The following is a 22,113-nucleotide window of genomic DNA, read 5'->3' on the forward strand; positions in this document are numbered from 1 at the left end:
GGCTCTCTATGACCCCACACTTCTGATTATGCTTTTAAATAGAGCAAATGAATCCTGGGAAAAAATGCACCCACTTACATCTGAGAAATCTGTGGAATGATTAAGATGAGGGGATCATATAACATATAATTTCCCCCCAGAAAAGTAGAAATTGTAGCCATGAGCCCTAAGAACCTGGAAGACTTATTGAAAATAACATCAAGATTTAGATACCAAAATACCAAACTGATAATGATATCTGCTTTATGTCCTTGGATTCCAGGATTACCAAGCAGGCTATCAGCCTCTATGGTAAAATTTTAAATGACATTTGTTGCATGATTGTCCAAAAATAAAACTTTTCAGAATAACAGCAACAGCAATATAATATAGTTTGCATTGTGTCTGTTGTTTATTTTGTGCGGCAATAATACAGGCGGCCATATGGATACGAGCATTTGGAAGGGAGGATTTGTTGGCTAGATCATCACATCTGTTTACTTATAAATGCAACAAAAATACATTTGGAGGTCACTGACTGCACAACCATTTTACTCACTATTGATGAAAAAAAAAAGCCATCAACACTACTCTTTCTATATCAACACAACTTCAAAAGAGACCCTGTGATATTTTCATGAGAAAAAGGTTTTGAAATCATACTAAGATTAATCTCTATCATACCTCACCAGCCACTTCTACTAAAAGGATGGTATCACAGCAATGATTTAATGTAGGATGAAATGAGTATGCAACATGTCCAGGAGGAAGATGAAGAAAACAACCAGTGTTACAGTTAAACTTCCTTGTAACAAATACCCTTTGATTAAAGGAGCACATACCACTGACTTCATATCTGAAAATCACATTCACCGAGATTTGAAAAAACCAACACCCCCCCCAATAAAAAAAAACAACACAAAAACACCCCAATGAAAAGCCCATAGTGACACACTGAGCCAATAACAATAGGTTCACAAGCTTGTATCTTGTAACATCTCAATACTGTGCTATCAGGTATTTCAACTGAGCCTCTTGCCATGATCCAAAATATTTATTGCACTTCCTTCACCTTTTACTTGAGATCTGGCTGTAAACATATTATAATCTCGCAAGCACAAATATTCCTGCAAATTTAGAAATCCGTAGTTCACAACGCAAAATCTCAACTACAGACAAATGTTCAGAAAAAGAAGAAACAGTACTTGAAACATTCTTTTGACTATTTTTCTGATATAGAGACATTATTATAAACAGTAAGTTCATAATGAAATTATTTTACTTAGGTTATTTTTTATTCTGGCTGAAATCTCGGTAGAAACTCCTCAGCATGTCCATATACTCTAACATTACACACATTTTCTCAGCTAAACAGAGTTTTTAGCAGTGAACAATCCCATGCCTAGAAATCTTTATATTTGCTTGCTGCCACCCAAACTTGATAACACTTAACTGATAGCTGATGGACGTATAACTCTTGTCTTGTTCATGAAGAAACCTAAGGACAGGAATTACAGAAAACTACAAACAGATAAAACCTGATTTATATTACTTTCACAACCTTAAAAATTAAATAAATAAACAAAAGGGAAAGAGAAAAATAGGATCTTACATTTGCTGATGGGTTAGTCTTCAGTATTTGATTTGCCAAAGAAAGGAGAGGTTAGGATGACAGCTGTTCATTACAATTCCTTCTTTATTACAAGAGCTTAACTCTCCCACTGGCTGGCTGGCCCATTTCTGCTAGCTTTAGCTCAGGACAGTGCTCCTAAAAGCTCCTCCTCTTGACAGCATCTGTCTGGATACCTCCTTCAACAAGTGGAAACAAGGCTTTCCACAGAGCCATTTAGGTACTGAGAATGAGCTACAAGTAAGGGAAATCATTAGAAGCAGAAATAAATATTTTGATGGCCAAGTCCACAATCTGGCAGAAAAAAAATTCATGCCCACTAACACCATCAGCTTTACATCAGAGCAGTCACATCTTCATAGCGTTACAAATCAAAATGACAACTTCCCTGACAGAAACAGCAGCTTGAATGACACCTAAAGACTAGAAGCCAGAACTCCGAAAGCATACACCTCCTAACCAAAGTGTACAACCCCAGCCACTCCCTATGATTAATGCAACATCTTAGCCCTCAGAGGAGGTGGAGGGTTCATTAGTTGTTTCTTACAAAGATTTTGTATTTATACAATTAAAGCACTGGTGAAGTATCAACACAAGACCCTGTATAACAGATAAAAAGTATCTAAATATATACATGTCAATTAAGGATGAGTCAGAAAGCAACTGCTCATTCTAACAGCTGCCTGACGTAAACTCAAAATACTCACCTTTTCCTTGGCAAAGATGAGGCAAATCTACCTTCTGTTCCCAGAAAGGCTGCCTTCGGCAGATACTGTATCATAGCAAATGTACGTCTCACAGTACTGCAACTCTATTGCCAGTGAAAATGATACTGCTTCATAACTGTATTTGCAATTTATAAGCTCTGTGGGCAAAATGCCAGTATGTTCTCTTGGTCTGGACACAGCCCCCTAAACAGATAATGATCAAGTAGTGAGACCAGACAAATAAAAGACGGAAGTAAAAAGCTCTAAAAATTAGGTCCAAAATACATATACTAACATACTTTTTGTGGCTTACTCTCAGCTACTGATCAGCACATTAACCTTATTTTCTCTGCATGATCGCTAAGTACCACGCTAAAATTAGGTCAGAAATTCAGATCAGATCAGCTGACTCAGCCCAGCAAGATCAGACAAAGACTAGTTGCCTTTTCCCCCCTCTCAATCCAATATGATGTGTTTATCCCCTGCAATGTACAATAGATCCATAAATTTTTTTTCCCCACAATTAACCTATCAGAACCACACATGATGAGGCAGCAATCACATGGAAGGTACCTCAGTGCTGCTGAAGGAAAACACGCAACTTATCCTTAGGAAGGCAAAATGTACAATCAAACAGCTTTTCTCTTTAGGTCATTTGTCAGATCGTGTTTCTAAACTTCTCAGACTAATGCATTTCAATGAACTTTTAAGTCATTCAGCATGGTTATGAGATGATTTAGGTAAATAACAGCTGCTTCCAAATAGTGTTGTGTGTGAATATCACCACTTAGTTAGATAATAAATTACTCATTATTATGTTGTTAATATACATGATCAGCCTTCTTCTAAAAGAGACCATCTGAACACCGAAATTGAATAGCTTCTCGAAAAATTAAATAAACAGAGTATTAGGTAATTTTCAGTAGGTGCCAAAGACTTGTAGCTGCCTTATTTTGATTCCCATAAGCAAAAGGAGAGCGTTTGCTGAAATCCCCTCTCCTGCTCAAAATCAACCTGCAGTTAATCACAAGGGATAACTCCCTTGTTGCTAAGGAGATTGTTTTCAGCTGTCAGTATTCTCCAGACTGGTAGCACTGCTACCACTGCACATGTGCACCACTTGCTATCTAGGCCACACTATCAAGAAACAGGCATAATACAAATACCCACCAAGATAAGGTAAAGAGGTAAGGAATATAGTACAGAACAAAGAAGGAATCAATAGTCCCACTTTACCTTTTCTGACTGCTGTTTCAATAGACACCATGGTATTGGATGAATCTCTGGAGGTTACTAGAGGGAGCAGACGCAACTACCATCAGCCTAACTGACTTCAGATATCATGGTTCCTTTAGTTGAATCAGCGTTCTCCCTCAGTCTGCCACTGCTTTTAGTTTCCCTTACAAAGTATGGATCACAAATAGCTCATTTTCCCTCTCCAAGTTTACACAGCAAACAGATGGAAAAAGAAACTTGAAGACAGCATTTTCCAGGATTTCCTAAGGTGGTTTTCCCACTTTGTTTTATCAGACAGATATGATTTACTCCCTCAATGTTACTGAAATAAGCCAAGTGGGGAAAGAGTAGAAGGGACCACCATAAACACGGTTTTCCACAGAAGAGCACTATATTCAAGAAATGTTGATGCATCCAATCCACACACATATACATGCTGTTTCTCTGACAGACTCAATATATTGCTGGTAATCTTCCTTGTGTCTTCTGACTGAATGTGAGCACCAGAGTTCTGTTTTCAGTGATCTCAGTTTAGCATGAGCAAGAATAACATGGTTTGGCTCAGCCCTAAATCATCTGCACTTATTCAGAGCTCTTCATCAAATCATTTTACCAAGATCAATAAATAAAACCATACAAACAAACCACAAGGAAGGAAATAATGTTACCACCATTCAAATTAGGGAGAGAAGCTTCAGGAACCAGACAGGCACACAACTTACTCTCTCATGCCCAAGAAACCTGTCCTGCCACTTAGTGACCTTTACGGTCACACGTAGAAAAGTGCATGCAAACAGGTCAGCCAGAGCACAGCTTAATTAGCTGCCAGCATTGAAGGCTGTATTCCAAATACATCTGTATACATTAACAGTTTAACACAGCTTATTATCAAAGGAAGAAATTACCACAAGGACTGGGGAATGTATTTTTTCATTCAGTTGTAAATTAATGAAATAGTTAAGTTTCAATAAATACAAAATATTTGCTTTTTTTTCCCCTCAGTAAGAGCCAGCAATGTAAGATGAGAAAGTTCTCTTCATCTCACTACTTTTAAAACAGCAATTTATTGACTAGCACTTTTGCATGCTCTCACTTAACACGTGACACCAATTCACATACTCACTCTGCTTAATATAACTAGAAATAAACTTCCTCTCTCTCGTATTAAGAAATATTTTGAGGTAGGTCTCCCTACCTTTTTCTTCTTGGAAATGTTGCAGTTTATGTTGCTATTCAGTAATCAAAAGAAATAGGTGACCACTAAATAAAGATGGTAAGAATGAAACCTAATGTGTATCCAGCACAGATAAATAAAAGTGAAACCCCAAACCCTCTTGCATTAATCTACTGCTAGGAAAAACACTTTCTCTCATAAAGCTAGGCATAGTATAGCTTCTGCTACAAGCAGCCTATGCCTTTGACACCCCAACAGTTTGAATCCCCCTAAAGATCACCCAAAAGCTCAGCTGACAAGAGAACAAATAGTCCAACAATACACATTGCATGGGTTCTCGCTATTCACCTGCATTTCACGTTATTCTTACACACATACACACACACACACAGAGCCCAATTAACGACAATCCAAAAAGATCTACTTCCTGCAACATAAAGCAGTCATAATTTTGTTTTATGTTGCTGCTTCTCCCTCCTGTGACAAACTGTGTTCTGCTCTTTTTCCTTTTCACATTCCATCAAAATTACCAGAGTATAGAGCTGTTGCTGGAACATTTTCAGCACAACATGTCTGTTACACTTGGATGTACAGTAGCCAAGACAAGGCATTAAATTTAATCCCTTAAACCGAAATAGAGAAGATTCATGCTGGGGTCAAACAAATCAAAGGACCTCTTATCAGTTTGTGCTCAAGCCAGCCATGGATAAACATATAAAAGTTTAGCATTCAGATAGAAGATTAACCTGTATTACACAATTTGTACCTCTCCTCAAGAAAATGCATTTCAACATATGCAAATATGTGTAGAATAAATATTTATATCTATCCCATTCAAACTTCTTTTCTTCTCTGCGAGGCTGCAGAGATTTCATTGCTAGCCATTGGCACAAGAAGCCGGGTCATGTGAGTGCTCCTCATTAACTGTCAATTAAAATCAATGGAATTGTTCAAGAAGAGCCATTATAGGGTTCTGCCCATCAGGGGCTTGATCCATTTTCCTTTAAACGGTTGCAGTATTTTTACTGACTTCAGAGCATGCAGAATGGTGAGGAAAACATAAATAACAGATATTTATTTATTTATTTATTTATTTAACATCAGACAGCAATTTAAAAATTTATTAAATTCAAAGCATCAACCCAAGGAGAGTCTATTTTGACCTATGAGGCTGTCCCTGCCTTGCAAGAACTCATTTTGGCACACAGTACACCACTGTCCATCTGAGAGTTTCTAAAAGCACCGAGTGGATGAGGATCTGTTTTCCAATAGATTTACACATCCTGTTCCAAACACCAGAACTTTCTGTTACGAACCACAGCTCCTGAAGATGCCATACATGCTCTAACTGAATATATTTGGATGGGAACACTCTCTTCCACTAAGGGAGGCAGAACCATTCAGTATCATGTGAAGCACGTGTAATTAGTAGCCTAATATGAGCCAGTGCTCTGTGCTGCTTTTACCAACAACCTGATTTGAAATAACAGGTCTACACATATTTACCATATCTGAAATCAAGCCCTTCACTGTGCATTCACTCTGCCAGACCACTCATCTTTTTATCAAAATATTTACCGTTTTATTGCTTCTTCTTGTTTTCGGCGTTTTTCACTCTTTTCTTTCAAGTAAGCCAGGTTTGTCTCATTCCTCATGCGATCATTCTCTCGAGCAATGTCTGATGCATTCTGTATAACCAAGCCATCATAGGCCTTCATCCCCATATCTTCAATATACTGGAGAAAAGCTCCCAAAGTGACCTCCTCCTGATTAGAACTCATCATCTTGCAGGAGATAATGAACAAAGGAAAGCAACGTTTCCTGCAGGTTGAAAAACACAGAATACCTTAATCAGTAGGAAAATAGCTTATGGTTTATGACAGCAAGATTGTGTCAATTGCAATTAACATCTCTTACAGAGACAATTTTTTTAGACTTTCTCCTGGCTAAAAATAATAGACAAAGCAATTCAGAACACAGAACAACATTACTCAAGACAAAAGGAGATAAGACCCAAAAGTCCCTTTTCGCAAGCGATGCAGATCCATCTATATACATTCCTCAAATTCTAAAAAAAAAAAAAGATTTTCTCCCACCCCTTGCCTTTTATTAATACCCTTCAGTTATAACAACACCTGTCTCCCTGGATCTCAGTTTGAATTGGACTAAAAAGGCTTACATCCCAGGAGAGCAAGTCCTTTTTGCAGTTTAGATAAAGATGCACCAGAGCGCATCACTAGACAAAACCCCTATTATCCAGGATGTTCTAAAGTTCAGGTGGAAAATACTGTTCCATGGTTTGGAACAAAAAAGTTCAAATTTTTTTTCAGGTTCAAAATCCAGAAAGAAATATTTCGAAATAGTTTCCTATGTTTCTTAGTAATATAGATAGGAACCCATATATCCCGGTCATCTGTTGCCCGACACAGTTGTTGAAGCTCAAAGAACAGATGAGAATTCCCAGCTAAGCTGGGATCTTCAGAACTCTAACAGCTCTGAATTCTCCAGCCAACTCTGAATTCTTCCACAGGTATCAGAGACACCTGGGCACAGACACACTCAGATCCGTTGGTCACTCCTGGCTCCATGGCAGGCAGCCTAAAAGCTCTCAGAAAGGCCCCAAAGGTTTTCCACTCAGCAGCAGACACCCTGGGAATTGAACTCGGCTGTCTAGACGTGGGTAAGTATGACAGGTGACTAAATGTGAAGTATAATTTCAAGAAACATAGCTAGTGAAATTCTGTACAACTGCATTGACTACTTATTAAACAAATAAAATAGAACTTTAAGAAAACAGACTTGTACTATCTCCTTATTTTAAATACTGATTAGTGTAAGGTCCTGAGACATATAATCCTAAGTGATATTATCCTCACACAGGCCTGTGAGCAGGGTCCTCATCTTACAAATGAAGTCAATGCAAAGCGTAACTGAGTGACCTGGCAGCTGAGCTCAGCTCTCAAAGGTAGGTTTAGCTTCTTCACCACTAGAGCATCCTTCCTTTCCCTGAAGAAGGATGGTGTGACTTCTTGGAATTTGCCTGAGAACCATGCCAGCACTGCAACTAGAAGTGATCTACTGAATAGGCAATAAGTATCATGTCTGCACACAGATTTTAGGGCAGAGTCCATGTGTAATCAGAGAGAAAAATCTTTCCTCTGTTTCCTAGTATACTGCCACATTTCTAATCGTTATTACACTGTTAGACAAGCAAAATTCTGATCAAGCCAGGCAATGAGTAAAATAGTAAAAAAGAAAATTAAAATCTCATATAGACTCCATCAATCTACTCTGGGCCTTCAGACACAGCCCTGAACATGAGAACAAAATGCTTTTACATCCATCTGCAAGGACAAAAAGGAGAAAAATATTTTTCCACCTTTAAATATTTCTTCCCCATTGATTACCTGAATCAACAACAGCAACAAGCAGGTGGTTTCAGGCAGTTAATACTTAAAAAGCACATCAATATTTTTTCCCTTGCTCTCAATATCAAAATTATTTCTGTACAGTGGTAACCTGACTGTTAAAATAATGAAGATTCAGAGGATGCAAAAGGTCTGCTCCTATCACCTCTTCTACCTTCCAAGACATCCTTTTCTATCAGCTAAGCCTGAATGAGTGTAAGGCTGACGATCAGTGCCACTAAATTGATCTAAAAAGTATTTTCAGGCATGAGTATAGGTATTTCCTACTAATCCCTGAAGGACAAAACCAGTGAGTGAGGTGTTAGAGCAGCCCAATGTGTGTGCATGCATGCAATTTCACAACAGCTTTCATGTTGGAAGTAGTTAAAACTTCACTGGCTTGCAATACGTATTGAGCCATTCTATATATTTACCATAAGTGGCACCATATCTGCAAAAGAGTAAATTGTGAAGCTGAAAATGAGCTAAACAGACACTATGAATGTCACCGATGTTTCAGCAGACATCATTTTAGGCCAATTCCTAACCTCTCTGATTAAGAAAGGTAAGTCCAGATACTATAGCCCTTTCCTGGAAGTCTCTGCCTACAGCACGAAGCCTACCTAATTAAAACCAATGCTAACAGCATCGACAGCTCTAACTTCATTGTCTCCAAACTCTTTATACGGTATCTGCTTTTTGATGTTAAAGTCTGGGCCACTTCCCCAGTAGATGGCTATTTCACTATATTTTCCATTTTGGACTTCCAGTAAAGCCTAGTTTCTGCATGTTGAATTCAATTCAGATAAAACTGGACAACAGAGATACCCCACCATAGCGAACTTCACGGAAGTTTTACCATTATTTCTCCAGGGACCAGATTTTACTTCCGAAATATATTATGAAATTTTATACTGAAGAAAACTTCAGCAGCCTTTCAATAAATGCAGTTCAGATCCATTTTCCCCCAAGACATATAGAACTTGATCTGCTGCACACTCTCTTTGATGAAAATACTGCATATTTTTTCTCATTTTTTCCCTTTCTGAGGTCAAAAATAAGCTGACACAGATATGCTGCATCTCCTTTCATCATGATAGTTATTTCTCATATGAGAGGGTAAAGTAATTGTAATCGCAAAAAGACTGAAATAAATGCCTTTATTCTGCTGCATGCACTGACCAGATACTTTATATGCTGGTTTATCACTGATGTTTTCTCTTACTGAAGTCATGCAGAATGGCAACAATTTACACATATTTAGTAAACAGATCAAGATATATTCTTTGTCCTAACAGGGGTCCAATCCTGTAATAGAACTGAGGAACTGTAGCTACTTAGCTCCTGTGACTACTGATGCTCGTGACACCAAATTCAGTTTGAAGTACCCCCAGAGGGGGTTGGAGGCATGTCAGGTATTTCAAAACCTTGAATCAGCATTTATGGCACTAACTTTGAAAAGTCTCTATACCAGTAGCAAGCATTTTCTAGTTAAAACCTCGTGTATTTCCTGCCTGCATGGTATTTTACAGCCTCATTGCATTTACTAATATTGTACAGTTGTGGATGCTAAGCTTAAATAGGAAATAAAAATGCAAACACCTGGGGCGAAAAGCCTAATTACAGCAAACATTTTTCCAGTATTAGTACTCCTTGTACAGCATACTATGACCTATTTTATTTAAAGGTATTAATGGCACTTCAGAGAAACTATGTTCCCTTAGTAAATGTGCTTTGTGACTGCAATAGGCTGCAACCAATCCATGTGCTCCATTGAGCTGCGTGCATTGCTTGCTGGCCACCCTCCTTGGAAAATGTGTGGACAGCACTGATCAACTTTTGATCAAAGGTTCTGCTGACTGGTAAAATCAGGCTGCAAGCAATTCCTAACCATCTGCCAGGGCAGATACAAGCACAAGCTTCTGTTTAAGTACATTTATATTTGATTAAAAATATGCAAATGCAAGTTGATAAGTAATATAAAGTGTAGGTGAGGCACCAGCATTTTGGCCCCCCTGACATGCACATTGCTGCCAGGTATTTTGTTAGCTGGTAGCAAGGACCATACAGAGTCACCAGTGTATTTGCAATCACATTGTTTTCAGTGCATTTGGTTCTCTGAAACCAAGCTGTCCTAGAAAACTGTAACTGGGACTCTCTCTGTTTGGGAAATCCTTCTGACAACGCCTTTCTCTTCCCCTCTTCATTGTGAAGGAACAGTAGGAGACAGCAGGGAAGAAGAAATGCCCTCGATTTCAGCTACTGAAGCCAACACACTGAGAAATCACCAGGAACTGATGGGAGGAACTTTGTTGCAAGTGTTCACTGAATGTGAACGTTTTCGGAAATTCACCTGAGTACAAGGACACTAAGGAGTTCTCCAACATGTTCAGGTTGCTCTTAAAGGTCAAACTCACACTGTGTGAAACCTCACAGAGAAGAGGAAAAAAACACAACACAAAACAACCAGTCCTGCTCACTGGCCCCTCCAGGTACCCCCAGATCAGAGAGACACTGGCAAAGGAGCACAGAGCAGCTCACACTATTATGGCCATGCAGTCAGCTGTCAGAAAGGAGGAGTAAAGCAAGACTTTTCTTTTCTTACCTGCCAATGCATCTGGTTTACTGGCAAGGGCAAGCAGTCCCCTTACTGGTTTGCCCAGAAATATTTACATAACTAAATACAAGATGTTTGTATCTATTCAGACACAATTTCTATGGGGAGTGACGCATTGTGCTTCACAAGACTGTTGCATGCCTTACTTCTAATTTGACTGTTTGCTTTGATGTCAATCATACAGCATTCTTGGTCAAACCCAAACCCACCTCCTTTTCATATGATCATTGTGCACAAATATTGAATTCAGAATATGAGCCGTAATCGACACGGTATCACAGTATCAAAGCAGTGCTATACATTAATATTCAGACACACAGTTCCCCTTCTTATTCACATGAGGATCCCCAAAATATCAGTTGCTTTACAGCATGCTTGACAGCCATAAGCTGCAGCTGTGCTGCATTGAAAATTGGCAATGCTGACGTTAAACTGAAGGAGCTTTTTGAAGTAATGACAAAGGCACTGATTGCCATCTTCCAAAGAGAAGGATATTTTTCCTTTTTAAATTCTAACATAAGAGAATGGAGCCTGGAAACACACAAATGGGGTTGCCCAAAGTCCTGAGACCAACCCCTAATTTATAAAGGTCTACATACCTCTCCAGTCCTTCCCATCTCCCTTCCGAATACTGTCTCCTCTTTGAGACACATCTGCTTTCACATTACCTGTCAACTCCCTCCACTAAATTCAGTGGATCCTGCACAACCCTCAAATTTGAGCTGTTGCATTTTAATTGCTTGTAAGGCAATAAGAGCAAAGTAGACAGACCAGCCATATCCAGTTTTCACAAACTGCTGACCACAGCAGCACTAATAAGGATCTAATGGTATTGGGTGTACAAAGAATAAAAAAAAATGTATATATATATATATATATATATATATATATAAAATCGGTGATGGAAAAATATACTACAGACTACTTGGCAGAACTCTGTCTCTTATCATAACTGTGCTTTATATCAACTGAGCTTTGAAATACCTGAACAGTTGAGTGTGATGAGACAAATTTCTAAGACATGCTTTTTAGAGTTGAATTCCCTGCTCATTCTTAACAATGAGCTGGCATTACTGCATTCACACACAGCAATGCATTCAATTCTAATGTCAAAGAAGAAAGACCTTCTGAAATAGCAAGTTTCTACTATATATCATTTGGCAACTTTTTATGCAGATATTTAAAGAAAATTAACCACTACACTCATTTGGAAGTACAAATATACTTCGCATTTTGACTGGGATTACAGATTATGTACCTTGTCCTCATTATACGGCACAGCATGAGCTCTGGCACCTGGGTGAAATCACTGAAGCTAAGTAGTGCTAAACCCTTTACTTAAAGAGGTTAAAAGTGGCTCCTTCAAGAAGGAGAATGCTACTGCATGTGTTTAAAGAAATAGTCAATTTCTACAGATGTCCCACCCTTCATAGGGGACAGTTATGCTCAATGTAGTTTTAAGAACTGCAAAAAATACCCTGAGCCTTAAATTTTGGCTCCCTTGCTAGTGCCTTCTGAAAAGGGAAAGGTCTTTGCTAACAATGACTCCTCTATGACTCCAGAATGTAAAGAGCTGTTGTTTACTTTGCAGCACAGTAACACTTTTATCACTTCTATCCCCTGAGGAAAATAATGCTGGACAATTACAAATCTAGATTCTGAATGGCCAGCATTTAAGTGCAATTATGACATGTTATCACCCCAATATTATGCAGAAGACTTATGAGCAACAAGAATAAAATCACACACCACACACAGACATACAGACACATTCTATATGCAAAGAGGAGTGCATTTGAACTTAGAAGAAAGAATAAGCTTCTTGCTGATGTATTTTTCTTCCTCCTCAAGAAAATGAAATGGAGATTTCACTGCCACCAGCATCACATTAAGATGCTGTAAAATATTAATTGTGCAGTGTGTCTAAGTAACTAACATAGATGTTAGAAATTAGGGCAATTAATTAATCAGAAAATATAATGTTTAAATTATTTAACCGTGCTTTTTACAAACAAAAAAAAACAGCTGCAAAATGTCTCTATTACACGCACAATCAACATGTGAAGTACACAAAACCAGCTAAATGGACTTCAGCTTTTAGTTTAGCAATGGCTTGATTAATACCTCCTAAAAATACATGCAACTTCATCATTATCTATTCTGACTACTCATTATTTTATTTTGGTTTTTTTTTTCTCTTTCTAATTAGCACCGTATTTTATTAGCATGCTTATACAACATATTAAAATATGTACGTACCAAAATTTAAGTCCACGGGGACTGCTAAGTGCAATAATCAAAGGTGACTTTTGCCTGTAAAAGCCCTTTCCTGTGGTTATCTCAGTGCAGTCGGAAGGGATAATTCAGCACCATAAGAAACAGATTTGCAGTTAGGCTCAGTTTTTTCTTCAGTTAAAGTGCATTAAATCTTGTTGGCAAATTTGCCCAGATCGGAGAATTCGACATCACTATAAGTCAGTGTGTTACATTACAGATCTTCTTAATATATGATTAAAATGGCATGGAAAGTTTGGCTTTTTAAAAAAAATGCAGTGGCAAGAGAAGACAGGTGCTTGCTTCTTTAAATCCACATTCAGAGAAGAGAGGGTACAGATAATGGGAGGGTATAAACAACACCCTGCTTTGAGGTCCAGCAGAGGAGAAACGGGATGATTTTTACCCACTTTACAACATAGAAGATTACAGCACCATCATATGCACTAACACTGAGATTTCTAAGGTGCCTCATTTGAATATGTTCTGTGGAGACAAAAAGAAAGGAATATAAGGAATGGAAAGCATCCTATCCAAATGGCTTCTTGCAGCAGGAAAGACGCTCTCTCATTGCCACTTATATACAGACGGTCTGAGGCATTCTAGCTCGTGGCATCGTCTCTCTCTCTCCCCCCCTCCCCGTGACTACAGGCAGGCTTGCTCTCTCCAGCTGCCTTAGTCAGTTGATGATGCTTTTGATTAATCAGGGATTCTCAAACAAAGAGCAAGCCTACCTTCGCGTGCCAGCAGGGCTGTGGGGCTCCTCTCCCGCCGCAACAGTCGGGCTGCCCCGGCCCCCCGCGCAGCCAGCATCCTAGCACCTCGGACAGCGGCCGCTCCCCCGCGCCAGGCCCATCGGGCGGGCGGGCGGGGCGGCGGCGGGGGCCGCGCCGGGAGCCGGAGCGCGGCAGCGGCGTCGGTCCTCGGCTCCGGGGGCTCGGGCGCTCGCAGAGCCGCCAAGCTAGAGCTAGGCAACAGTCTCTCTTTTAGCTCCACTGCACTGAAGACTGATTAGCACGTAATCCAGTGGGGGAGAAAAATAAATAAATCTGCATGAACAGCACTGTACATCACATTTAGTCTATAGGTAGGAAAGAATATGAAACAACGCCCTTCCTCCCTCCTTCTCCCTTCCCAAAAAAGAAACTGTTCTTCCACGAAGAATGTGTAAGTTAACCTTTAGCCCATGGTATGGCTCAAGGAAATGAGCGGCCACTTAAAAGGAACATCTAAAGCTCTGTTTGATACCTCGTATTGATGTATCTTTTCCACTCACCCTCACTGAAAAGCAGTGCAAGGCACACAATTACTGCTGACGCAGGGTAGCTGCTGCTTCGGGAAAGAGGGGAGGAGCTTCCTAACCTCATCAAAACAACCTCCCACCACCTGCTCCCAGCGCTCGGGAACAAAACTGTTCTACTTGGACAGAGCAGCATTTACACTGGTTTACTCAAATCAATACCCGCACTCTGGAAAGAATCATTTGGCTGAAAAACATTCAGGGTGCAACTATACAGTCTTGTGCTGATCCAGAATTTATGAATGTAATGGTTTGGGAGAAAACGTTCCCTTCTTTCTGAACTGGATCAATCTGTGTTGTTGTTCCCCCCCACAGAACATGTGCAGTTTTGCTTTCTCTCCCCTAAACCTGCAGTCTGGACACAAAGCAAAAGCATTCACTCCCTGTGCAGAAGCCAGTCAGCAGGGAGAGGTCTGAGTGTGCACAGAACGCATTATCCCGTTCTTCAGTGCCATTTCATTCTTCATCCTTTCTTAACTTACAGGTATAGTCTTCTCTTGCATAAAATACTGGTTTTGATGTTATAGTAAGAGTTTATTTCGAAAAGTAATAACAGAAATTAGAATAAAATGCTTCCAAAGTAATGTAAGCACACATGCAAAACAGTGCTGGTACAGAAATAAGACCTCACCTATATAATGCAGGAGAACTTCCCGCAGATTTATTACCCCTGACTGTAATATCCCAATTACCTTCCATTCAAGAGCACTCAGGATAGCCAACTAGACACACTGGAAAACATGGTGACCTCCAATGGTGACCAATACTAGCATTGGAACTGTAGCCTGAAAAAATCCTGCTCCTAAAAGTCTCTCTCAAATTCACTAGTAACTCACTCACTCACTGTAGTACTGCACATCCCAGCACACTTCTTGCAACCCTGTGAAGGTTTGTGAAGGGCAGTGAAACTTCCACATAACATCTCCAAGAGACCATTTCAAAAGAATGCTTTAAGAGCTACAAAGAGAGCCCAGAGGCTAGCCCACAGCTCTGCTTCTGATTAACTTCCTTGAAGGATACCTTAAGAGCAGCTGTGACTGCAGTAATTGAGGAATTAGATTTTCATCAGATGGAGATTCCTGTCACATAACACCCTCTTTCCAATACTCTTCCAGAATTAAAGACCTTCCTTATCTCTGCCCCAAGCCGTGCACCAGAACCAGACAAATTGCCAAGGCAGATTTCTTTCTGTGTTACTTTCAAAAGATATCATTGTAATGTCATTACAGAGTAACTCAAAGGACTACTAATTTTAAATCCACAAGTGTGAAATACTTGGCTATGTCTTCACTACATGGTTTATTCCAGTAATTGAGCTCACTCCAATGCAATCATCTTCCAGACTACATACATTATCATACCTTTTGGCAGATTCCACATCTTACCATTCTTGCACCAATGTTCCTAGGGACCTACCCTATCTCCATCAGCTCTGGAAATAAATGTCCATTTTTCCTTCCAGTAGCACTGTGGGAAGGCACGTGGGAATATCATGACCTCTACAAGGCTAGCAGTTCCAGTCTTGGTTAAAGCACACACGTCTCTCATCTGCCTTCACAGCAGATGTCATCAACCCAGGAAAAACCATCTGCAGAATCAGTCATGGGACTTTCAGCATGGATGGCAGAAGATCTGGATCAAAACTCTCCCCCCGCCTCCCAGTTTCTTACAGAACAGGTCTGTGATCATCTTTAAGCATGTTTAATGACAACCATAATTAAGCCAGGACTGGCTTTCACTCCTTAATTTTACAAGACCTAACCAGTACAAATACATGCACCTCCACAAATTTGCTACCTATGTTCTGCTGTGGCAGAGGTCTAGATTTAGCTTCCTGGTTTCCAGACAGCTAGCAGTGGAGAAACATTAATTTCTTACAATAGCTGCCAATCCCCAGTCCCCATCTTCTTTGCTCCACATCCTTTCCAGAGGTTACAACCACACAGAAGTCTGGCATGTACTTGTGCTAAACTTCGTTACACAGCACATAGATGAAACCATTTTATTTATGTGTATGTATACACCTACACATACATATATAATATAAATACACATAAAGACAGGAAGAGATGTCACTTGACCTGTGGTTGACGTTTGCACAATGGGAAAAGATGAACAATCTGCTGTGGAAAGGCACACTGGCAACTACTCAGAATAGTTGTGGGATACCACAACCTCCATCTGGCCATGCTCTAAATAGGCTGGAAGCATGCACTATATAATGGGGAGAAGGCAGACCTCTGCAGGAGGCTGTTTTGCCAAGGGGATGTCAAGCCCTTTCAGGCTCAGAGACAAGTGGATTTGCAAGGCCTGAAGACTTCAGGCAGCAGAGAGACATAGGGCTTTCAAGAGGAAGAGAATATTCATTTAAGATGCTAACTGAGCACTTAGTGATTCACAAAGACTGTCTGCCAGTCCCTTAAGTAAGGGAAGCTTGAGGACAAATGGATTAGAGTTCAGCGCTGTTGACTTAGTTTCTGCTTCACTGGTGAACAACAGCAGACTCTCCAAGAAAACAAAATCTACTGTTTCCAGATCTGAAACTGGTAACACCTGACTTGATGCAGGGACATTTACGTAATTATTTACATTTATGAGGGTCAAAAAAAGACATGTTTCTTCACTTTTGCTCTTGTTTTGGCTGGGATAGTGTTATTTTTCTTCATAGTAGCTAACAGGGGCTGAGTTTTGGATTTGTACTGGAAACTGTTGATAATACAGGGAATGTTTCAATTATTGCAGAGGAGCCTTTTCTGCTTCTTGTACCATCCCACCAGTGAGAAGACTTGGGGTGCACAGTAAGCTGGGAGGGGATACAGCTAGGACAGCTGATGTCATATTCAGCTGTCATGTTCAGCAATAAAAGCAGGCAGAAGAAGGAAGGGCAATGTTGGGAGTTATGACATTTTGCCTTCCCAAGTTACTGTTACTGTCTCCTGTTTTCCTGGAGATGGCTGAATGCCTGTCAGCCAATGGGAAGTGGTGCATGAATTCCTTGTTTTGTGTTGCTTGTGTGCACAGCTTTTGCTTTACTTATTAAATTGTCTTTGTCTGAACTAGGAGTTTTCTTTTACTCTTCCAATTCTCTCCACCATCTCCTGTGAGGGGAGTGAGTCAGCAGCTGCATGGGGCTTCACTGCAAGCTGGGGTTAAACCATGACATCTTTAAATGTATCACCCATCAGCTTCTCCTGAGAAGGAAGTCCCATGGCAAATTTTTGTATCTGACCTCCAGGCCAGAGATTAAGAGTTCCATGAATGGGGACTCTGTAAGAGCTAAACCTCCTGAAATTGAAACCAGAAACAAAGGACTTAAACCTGGAAAGTCCTAACACCTAACCAAGGGGAGTGTGGTTTGAACCTAGACACCTGTACCCAAACTCTGCCTCTCAGTGAATGGGAAGAGAGAAGCTGCTGAGTTAAGACTTGTCAGTCAGATTTTGCCAAAACCAAAGGCTTACCAAGCCAGACTCATCATGGGGAAAAACCTAGGGGTTGGCAGTCTACTTGCACTTCCAAATACAAGGCCACCAAGATGCTGATTTTGGGTCATTAGCATGTTCATTGGTTAAGCTAAGTTAAACTTGGATTGCTTATTTCTCCTTTACCCTGCCTCCTTAGCTTCAATTACTTTTTCCTGCCTCCCGTGTGCTCAGTCTGATCTCTGGCCCCATCTCTTAGCCTAGGCCTTGCTACTATCCCTTGACCTTTCCAGCAGCTGCATTTGGCTTTTCCTCACTCCAAAACCTGGTATCCGGTTATAATCAGTCCCCACTGTTAGGACAAAGCTAACTGTCTTAATTTCATGATACATCAGTCGTTTCTTCATAGACACTATCATTCTCATACAAGCAAGGCAAGTGAAATTTTCTATGCCAATCTTACCTGTGCTACACCCTAGGTCTTAGCAATCACTGTGCCATGCCTTTAGTACAGAATTGTGCATGCATGAAAGAAGCTACTTAGATTTTTATTTGTATTTAAATCTGATAAAACAGCATATATTTGAAATATATATATATATTTAAATATTTTAAAACTCAAAATAAATGGCTAGAAAGCAGACTACATCCAAAACAAAGCACAATGCTCACCATAACCTTGTCCTTAAGCAACTTTTTTTCAGATTCGGTTTGTTCATGCTCTTAGTATCACCTATGATTATGGTAAGTAAAGTGAAAACCTAAGGATCTATTTCAACATGATATGCTGAAGTACTAAATTGAGCCTTAGAGACCACTTTTCCTAAATTATTTCCTTCTATGCCCCAGATAAGGGGAAAAGACATCCATGTTAAAGCTTAAGTGTTGTTAAAACCATGGAAGTTGCTCAGTCACTCCTCCTCTCAGTCACATTTGGCTCCTTTTACTGCCCAGCTCTCCCTTCTCACACACACAGTGCTGCCATGACAAGTAAAACTTTACTCCTCCTATTACAGGAAGAGTAAAGGAAGCTCTCATAGCTTCACTTTGGCATTTCTTTCTGTTATTTCACATCCCTCTGTAGCACCCTTTCACTTCCCTGCAGTACACAATCTCAATCCCAGCAACTGACTATCCACAGCCATCACACAGACTCCTCAGAGGAGGATTTTTCTGAGGAGGATTTTTCTAAAGGTACAACAGTAGAGGGGTCCCCAATCATGTAAAAAGCCAATTAAAGTTAAACATTTAACTGCCACCTGTGCCTTTTAAGAAAAATCTTTTCATTTTCCCCAGTGATCAATTTTTTTCACATGGGACCAATTTTGCTGTTATTGCTTAGGCAAAATTCCCATTGAAGTCCACAGGGAACTTTGCCTGAATACAAAATGTGGAGCTAAACCCTGTGCTTATTTGCATAGACCACAAATCACAAAGATCATGTCCTGATGCAAGTGATTTATCCTACATGACAGCTGGTGCAAGTGGGCTATTTTTAACCATGATTTGTTGCAAAATATTTCGTGATATTTACAATTCAAAAAAGAGTCAATTGATTCTCTTTTCTTAAACTGGATTAAATTGAAAGATTCTGGCTGCTTTCCAAAACCATTAATTACTAAATGGTACATTTTTAACAGAAATGTTAAGCTATATGTAGTTCTTCTGGAGCCAGTTAGCTCCTAGCTAAAATCAATTAAAGCTGGTAAAGATACATTTCTATGGTCAGGTCCCAAATATAGACATCTGTATTTATAGCATAGTGGATGCTGGCAAAATCCTTCAACATGGATGCAGTTGTATGAGTAAAACTGTGCTTTTACTGTTTAGCTCATACACAGGCAGCAGGTAGGTTTATTATTCCAGGATAAACCCAGCTGTGTCAGTATGGCTGCACTCATACTATGCTCTGTTTCTGCTATAGTAGCCTCAATTTTCTAGCCCTAAAGCAGCACGCTTTATCCTATGGAGCATAAAGGCAAGTCCAGTTTAAGCTTGCTTGTCACCCCCCCTGCCCTGCTCTCATTCCCATTTGTGTGGCCTTGCAGGGAACTGGGTCATGGAAATGATCCAGAACAGAAATAATTTTGGGTGGGAACGAGGGAGAATCCAACAAAAACAAAGAAGAGGGTATTCTTTTCAACCAAATCACTTCCTTGCACTAGACAATGCAGAGGGCACTTCACAGCGTGAGAACAGTACCCCTGCCAAAGTGGCCAGTGACTTCTACAGTGAAAAGTCCTTATGCTACAGACACTACTGGTGTGCTTAAGCTTCTATCTGAATGACTTCAGTGCCCAAGCAGCACACATGCCAAAGCTGTTGCACTGCGACTTGGCCTGCTGAAGCCTGCAGGAGCAATGAAAATCCCACAGGCAGTTGGAAGTTGACAGGCAGTCCTCCCTGCCCTAGAAACTCCACAACTCTTCTGGCAAGCACATGCAACCACTCCAGTACTTGAAGGCAGGCAGAGAAGAGTATGTACACTGGATGCAAATGTGATCAAGTATGTAAGTTGCAAAGTGCTCTCCTAGAGTACTTGATGATCTCCAAGCACTTCAAATTGCATAAGCCAGCACTGCAGCTAAAAAAAAAAAAAAAACAGAACCAAGAATGCAACTCTGCTTTTTTTCCACCCTCAGCTATTCCTCTGGCCCTGTGCTGGCACAAATGCCTCTTGGCCGTGTGGCGAAACAGATTGGGAAACCGATCAAGCTGAGAACTAGCCTGGGATTTTGGCACCACATGGATGTTATTATTTGTGAGAGGACCACCCTGCCTATGCAATCAGTGGGCAGCAGAGACCCAGCACAGCCCAGCAGATGGAAGGCAGGCCGGTTGGGTATCATTCAGGAGCAGCCAAGTTCTTGCTTTCATCTGAGCTACTTAGACTCAGCTGTGAACAAGGATCTCCAATGAGCCCCACGGCATTTCTGACCTCTGCAAAAAATTGCCTGGAAGCCCACAGAGCACAAGATCTGTAAAAGCAGACCATGATGAGGTCTAGAGCAAGAGGTGTGGGAATGGGAATTGAGAAACTTTCTTGAAACTTGAAGTGTCCTATCTGCACTCATTAATATAATCTGCATTCCTTTTTTTTTTTTTCCAGCACTACAGGTCAGTCAGTCCCATCTAGTCAGGAAATGGGTAAAGAAGGGAAAAATCAAAGTTGCTCACTTTCACCCAAAAAAGCATCTAGACCACTAAAAGGCATGGGAAATACAGACAGAGTAGAAAGACTCGAAGAAGAAATAGTAATTTGTATTTAAGGACTAAAAAGTCTCTATTAAATAATGTGGTTGTGTGTACATTAAGATAGCATTTAAGAGTAAACTGTGGTTGTTGCTTAAATTCTTTAAGGCATTAACTTTATGAAGAAACTAAAGGATGCTGTTTGTTCAGTAAAATGTACTTAAGCTTTATAAACAACACAACTATATCATGTATTTTTCAAATATGCTTGTTTTCAATGCTTAATAAAAATCCACATGATGTATTTGTTGCTACACACTTCAGGACAGAAGGGCAAATGAAGTTCGGACAAAAAAGTTCCTAGACCCCTTGAGAGAGAATGCACAGCTCAGTGCAGGCAAGGGAAAAAAATGCAAGGAGGGCTACTTCAAGCCAAAGAATAGATAGCCACAGCAGAAAAGAAGAAAATAAGGGCATGCATGTGTATTTACTTCTCCATTTGCTGTTCTTAATGAAAAAAGGATTGTATCATTAACTCTAGAACTGAAGAAACAGTTACCTTTGGTGGAAGAGGAAGGCTTCATATGGGAGATTTTAAGTGGTGAGGAAGGCTACTTACCTTGTCCTGTTCATATCATCTAAATCAGCAAGACATGCTTAGGGAGGCAGTAACTATGTAAGGTACTGGCTATGCTCTAAGCTTCCCTATGGTCCATAGGAAGCCAGCATTAGGAGGTCATCACCCCCTGAGCTCAACCCAAGTGTGGAGACTTGTGGGCAGAGACAATGGAGACTAGCTGTCGTGCAGTCAAAGTCACTGTCAGCAGCTTGCCATGGCAGCATGTGGCCAGGCTCCCCCAGCCCTCGTTAGCTGTTCTTGGCTTAAACCATATGCAATGATCCAAGATTAAAAAGCATGAGGAGAAGACCTTATTGACAGGCTGGTGACAAGGCGAGAGGTAATATGGTATCCTTGGTTCACATCAGCTAACCAGTTCCTCTGGTCATACACCACCTAAGCTCCCATGAGGACAACAGGGAACAAAAGTCAAATTTGTTCCCATCAGTGTAGGGACACACTTTAGGTATGTGGGTATAGGCAAAAAGAAAGAACAGTAGCTTCTCTCTTACATTCAGAAAATCCTCATCTCTGCAGACAAGAGTTGACACTTGCA

The 22,113-nt window shown here is 40.3% G+C and overlaps 1 protein-coding gene across 1 annotated transcript in view; it reads right to left on the minus strand.

Annotated features, from left to right (window-relative positions):
- The window catches only part of NYAP2 (neuronal tyrosine-phosphorylated phosphoinositide-3-kinase adaptor 2), a 142,702-nt gene extending 128,871 nt beyond the window's left edge, over nucleotides 1–13,831 (minus strand). The window contains exons 1-2 of the mRNA XM_005150206.3: nucleotides 13,759–13,831; nucleotides 6,305–6,547 (exon numbers count right to left, since the gene is read on the minus strand). Coding sequence (XP_005150263.1) covers nucleotides 6,305–6,510 — 206 coding nt within the window. The 5' untranslated portion in view covers nucleotides 6,511–6,547; nucleotides 13,759–13,831. The remainder of the gene's footprint in view (nucleotides 1–6,304; nucleotides 6,548–13,758) is intronic.
- Between the last annotated feature and the right edge of the window lie 8,282 nt (nucleotides 13,832–22,113).

The sequence above is a fragment of the Melopsittacus undulatus genome, chromosome 6 (genome assembly GCF_012275295.1).
Source record: "Melopsittacus undulatus isolate bMelUnd1 chromosome 6, bMelUnd1.mat.Z, whole genome shotgun sequence".
Classification (NCBI taxonomy): Eukaryota; Metazoa; Chordata; class Aves; order Psittaciformes; family Psittaculidae; genus Melopsittacus; species Melopsittacus undulatus.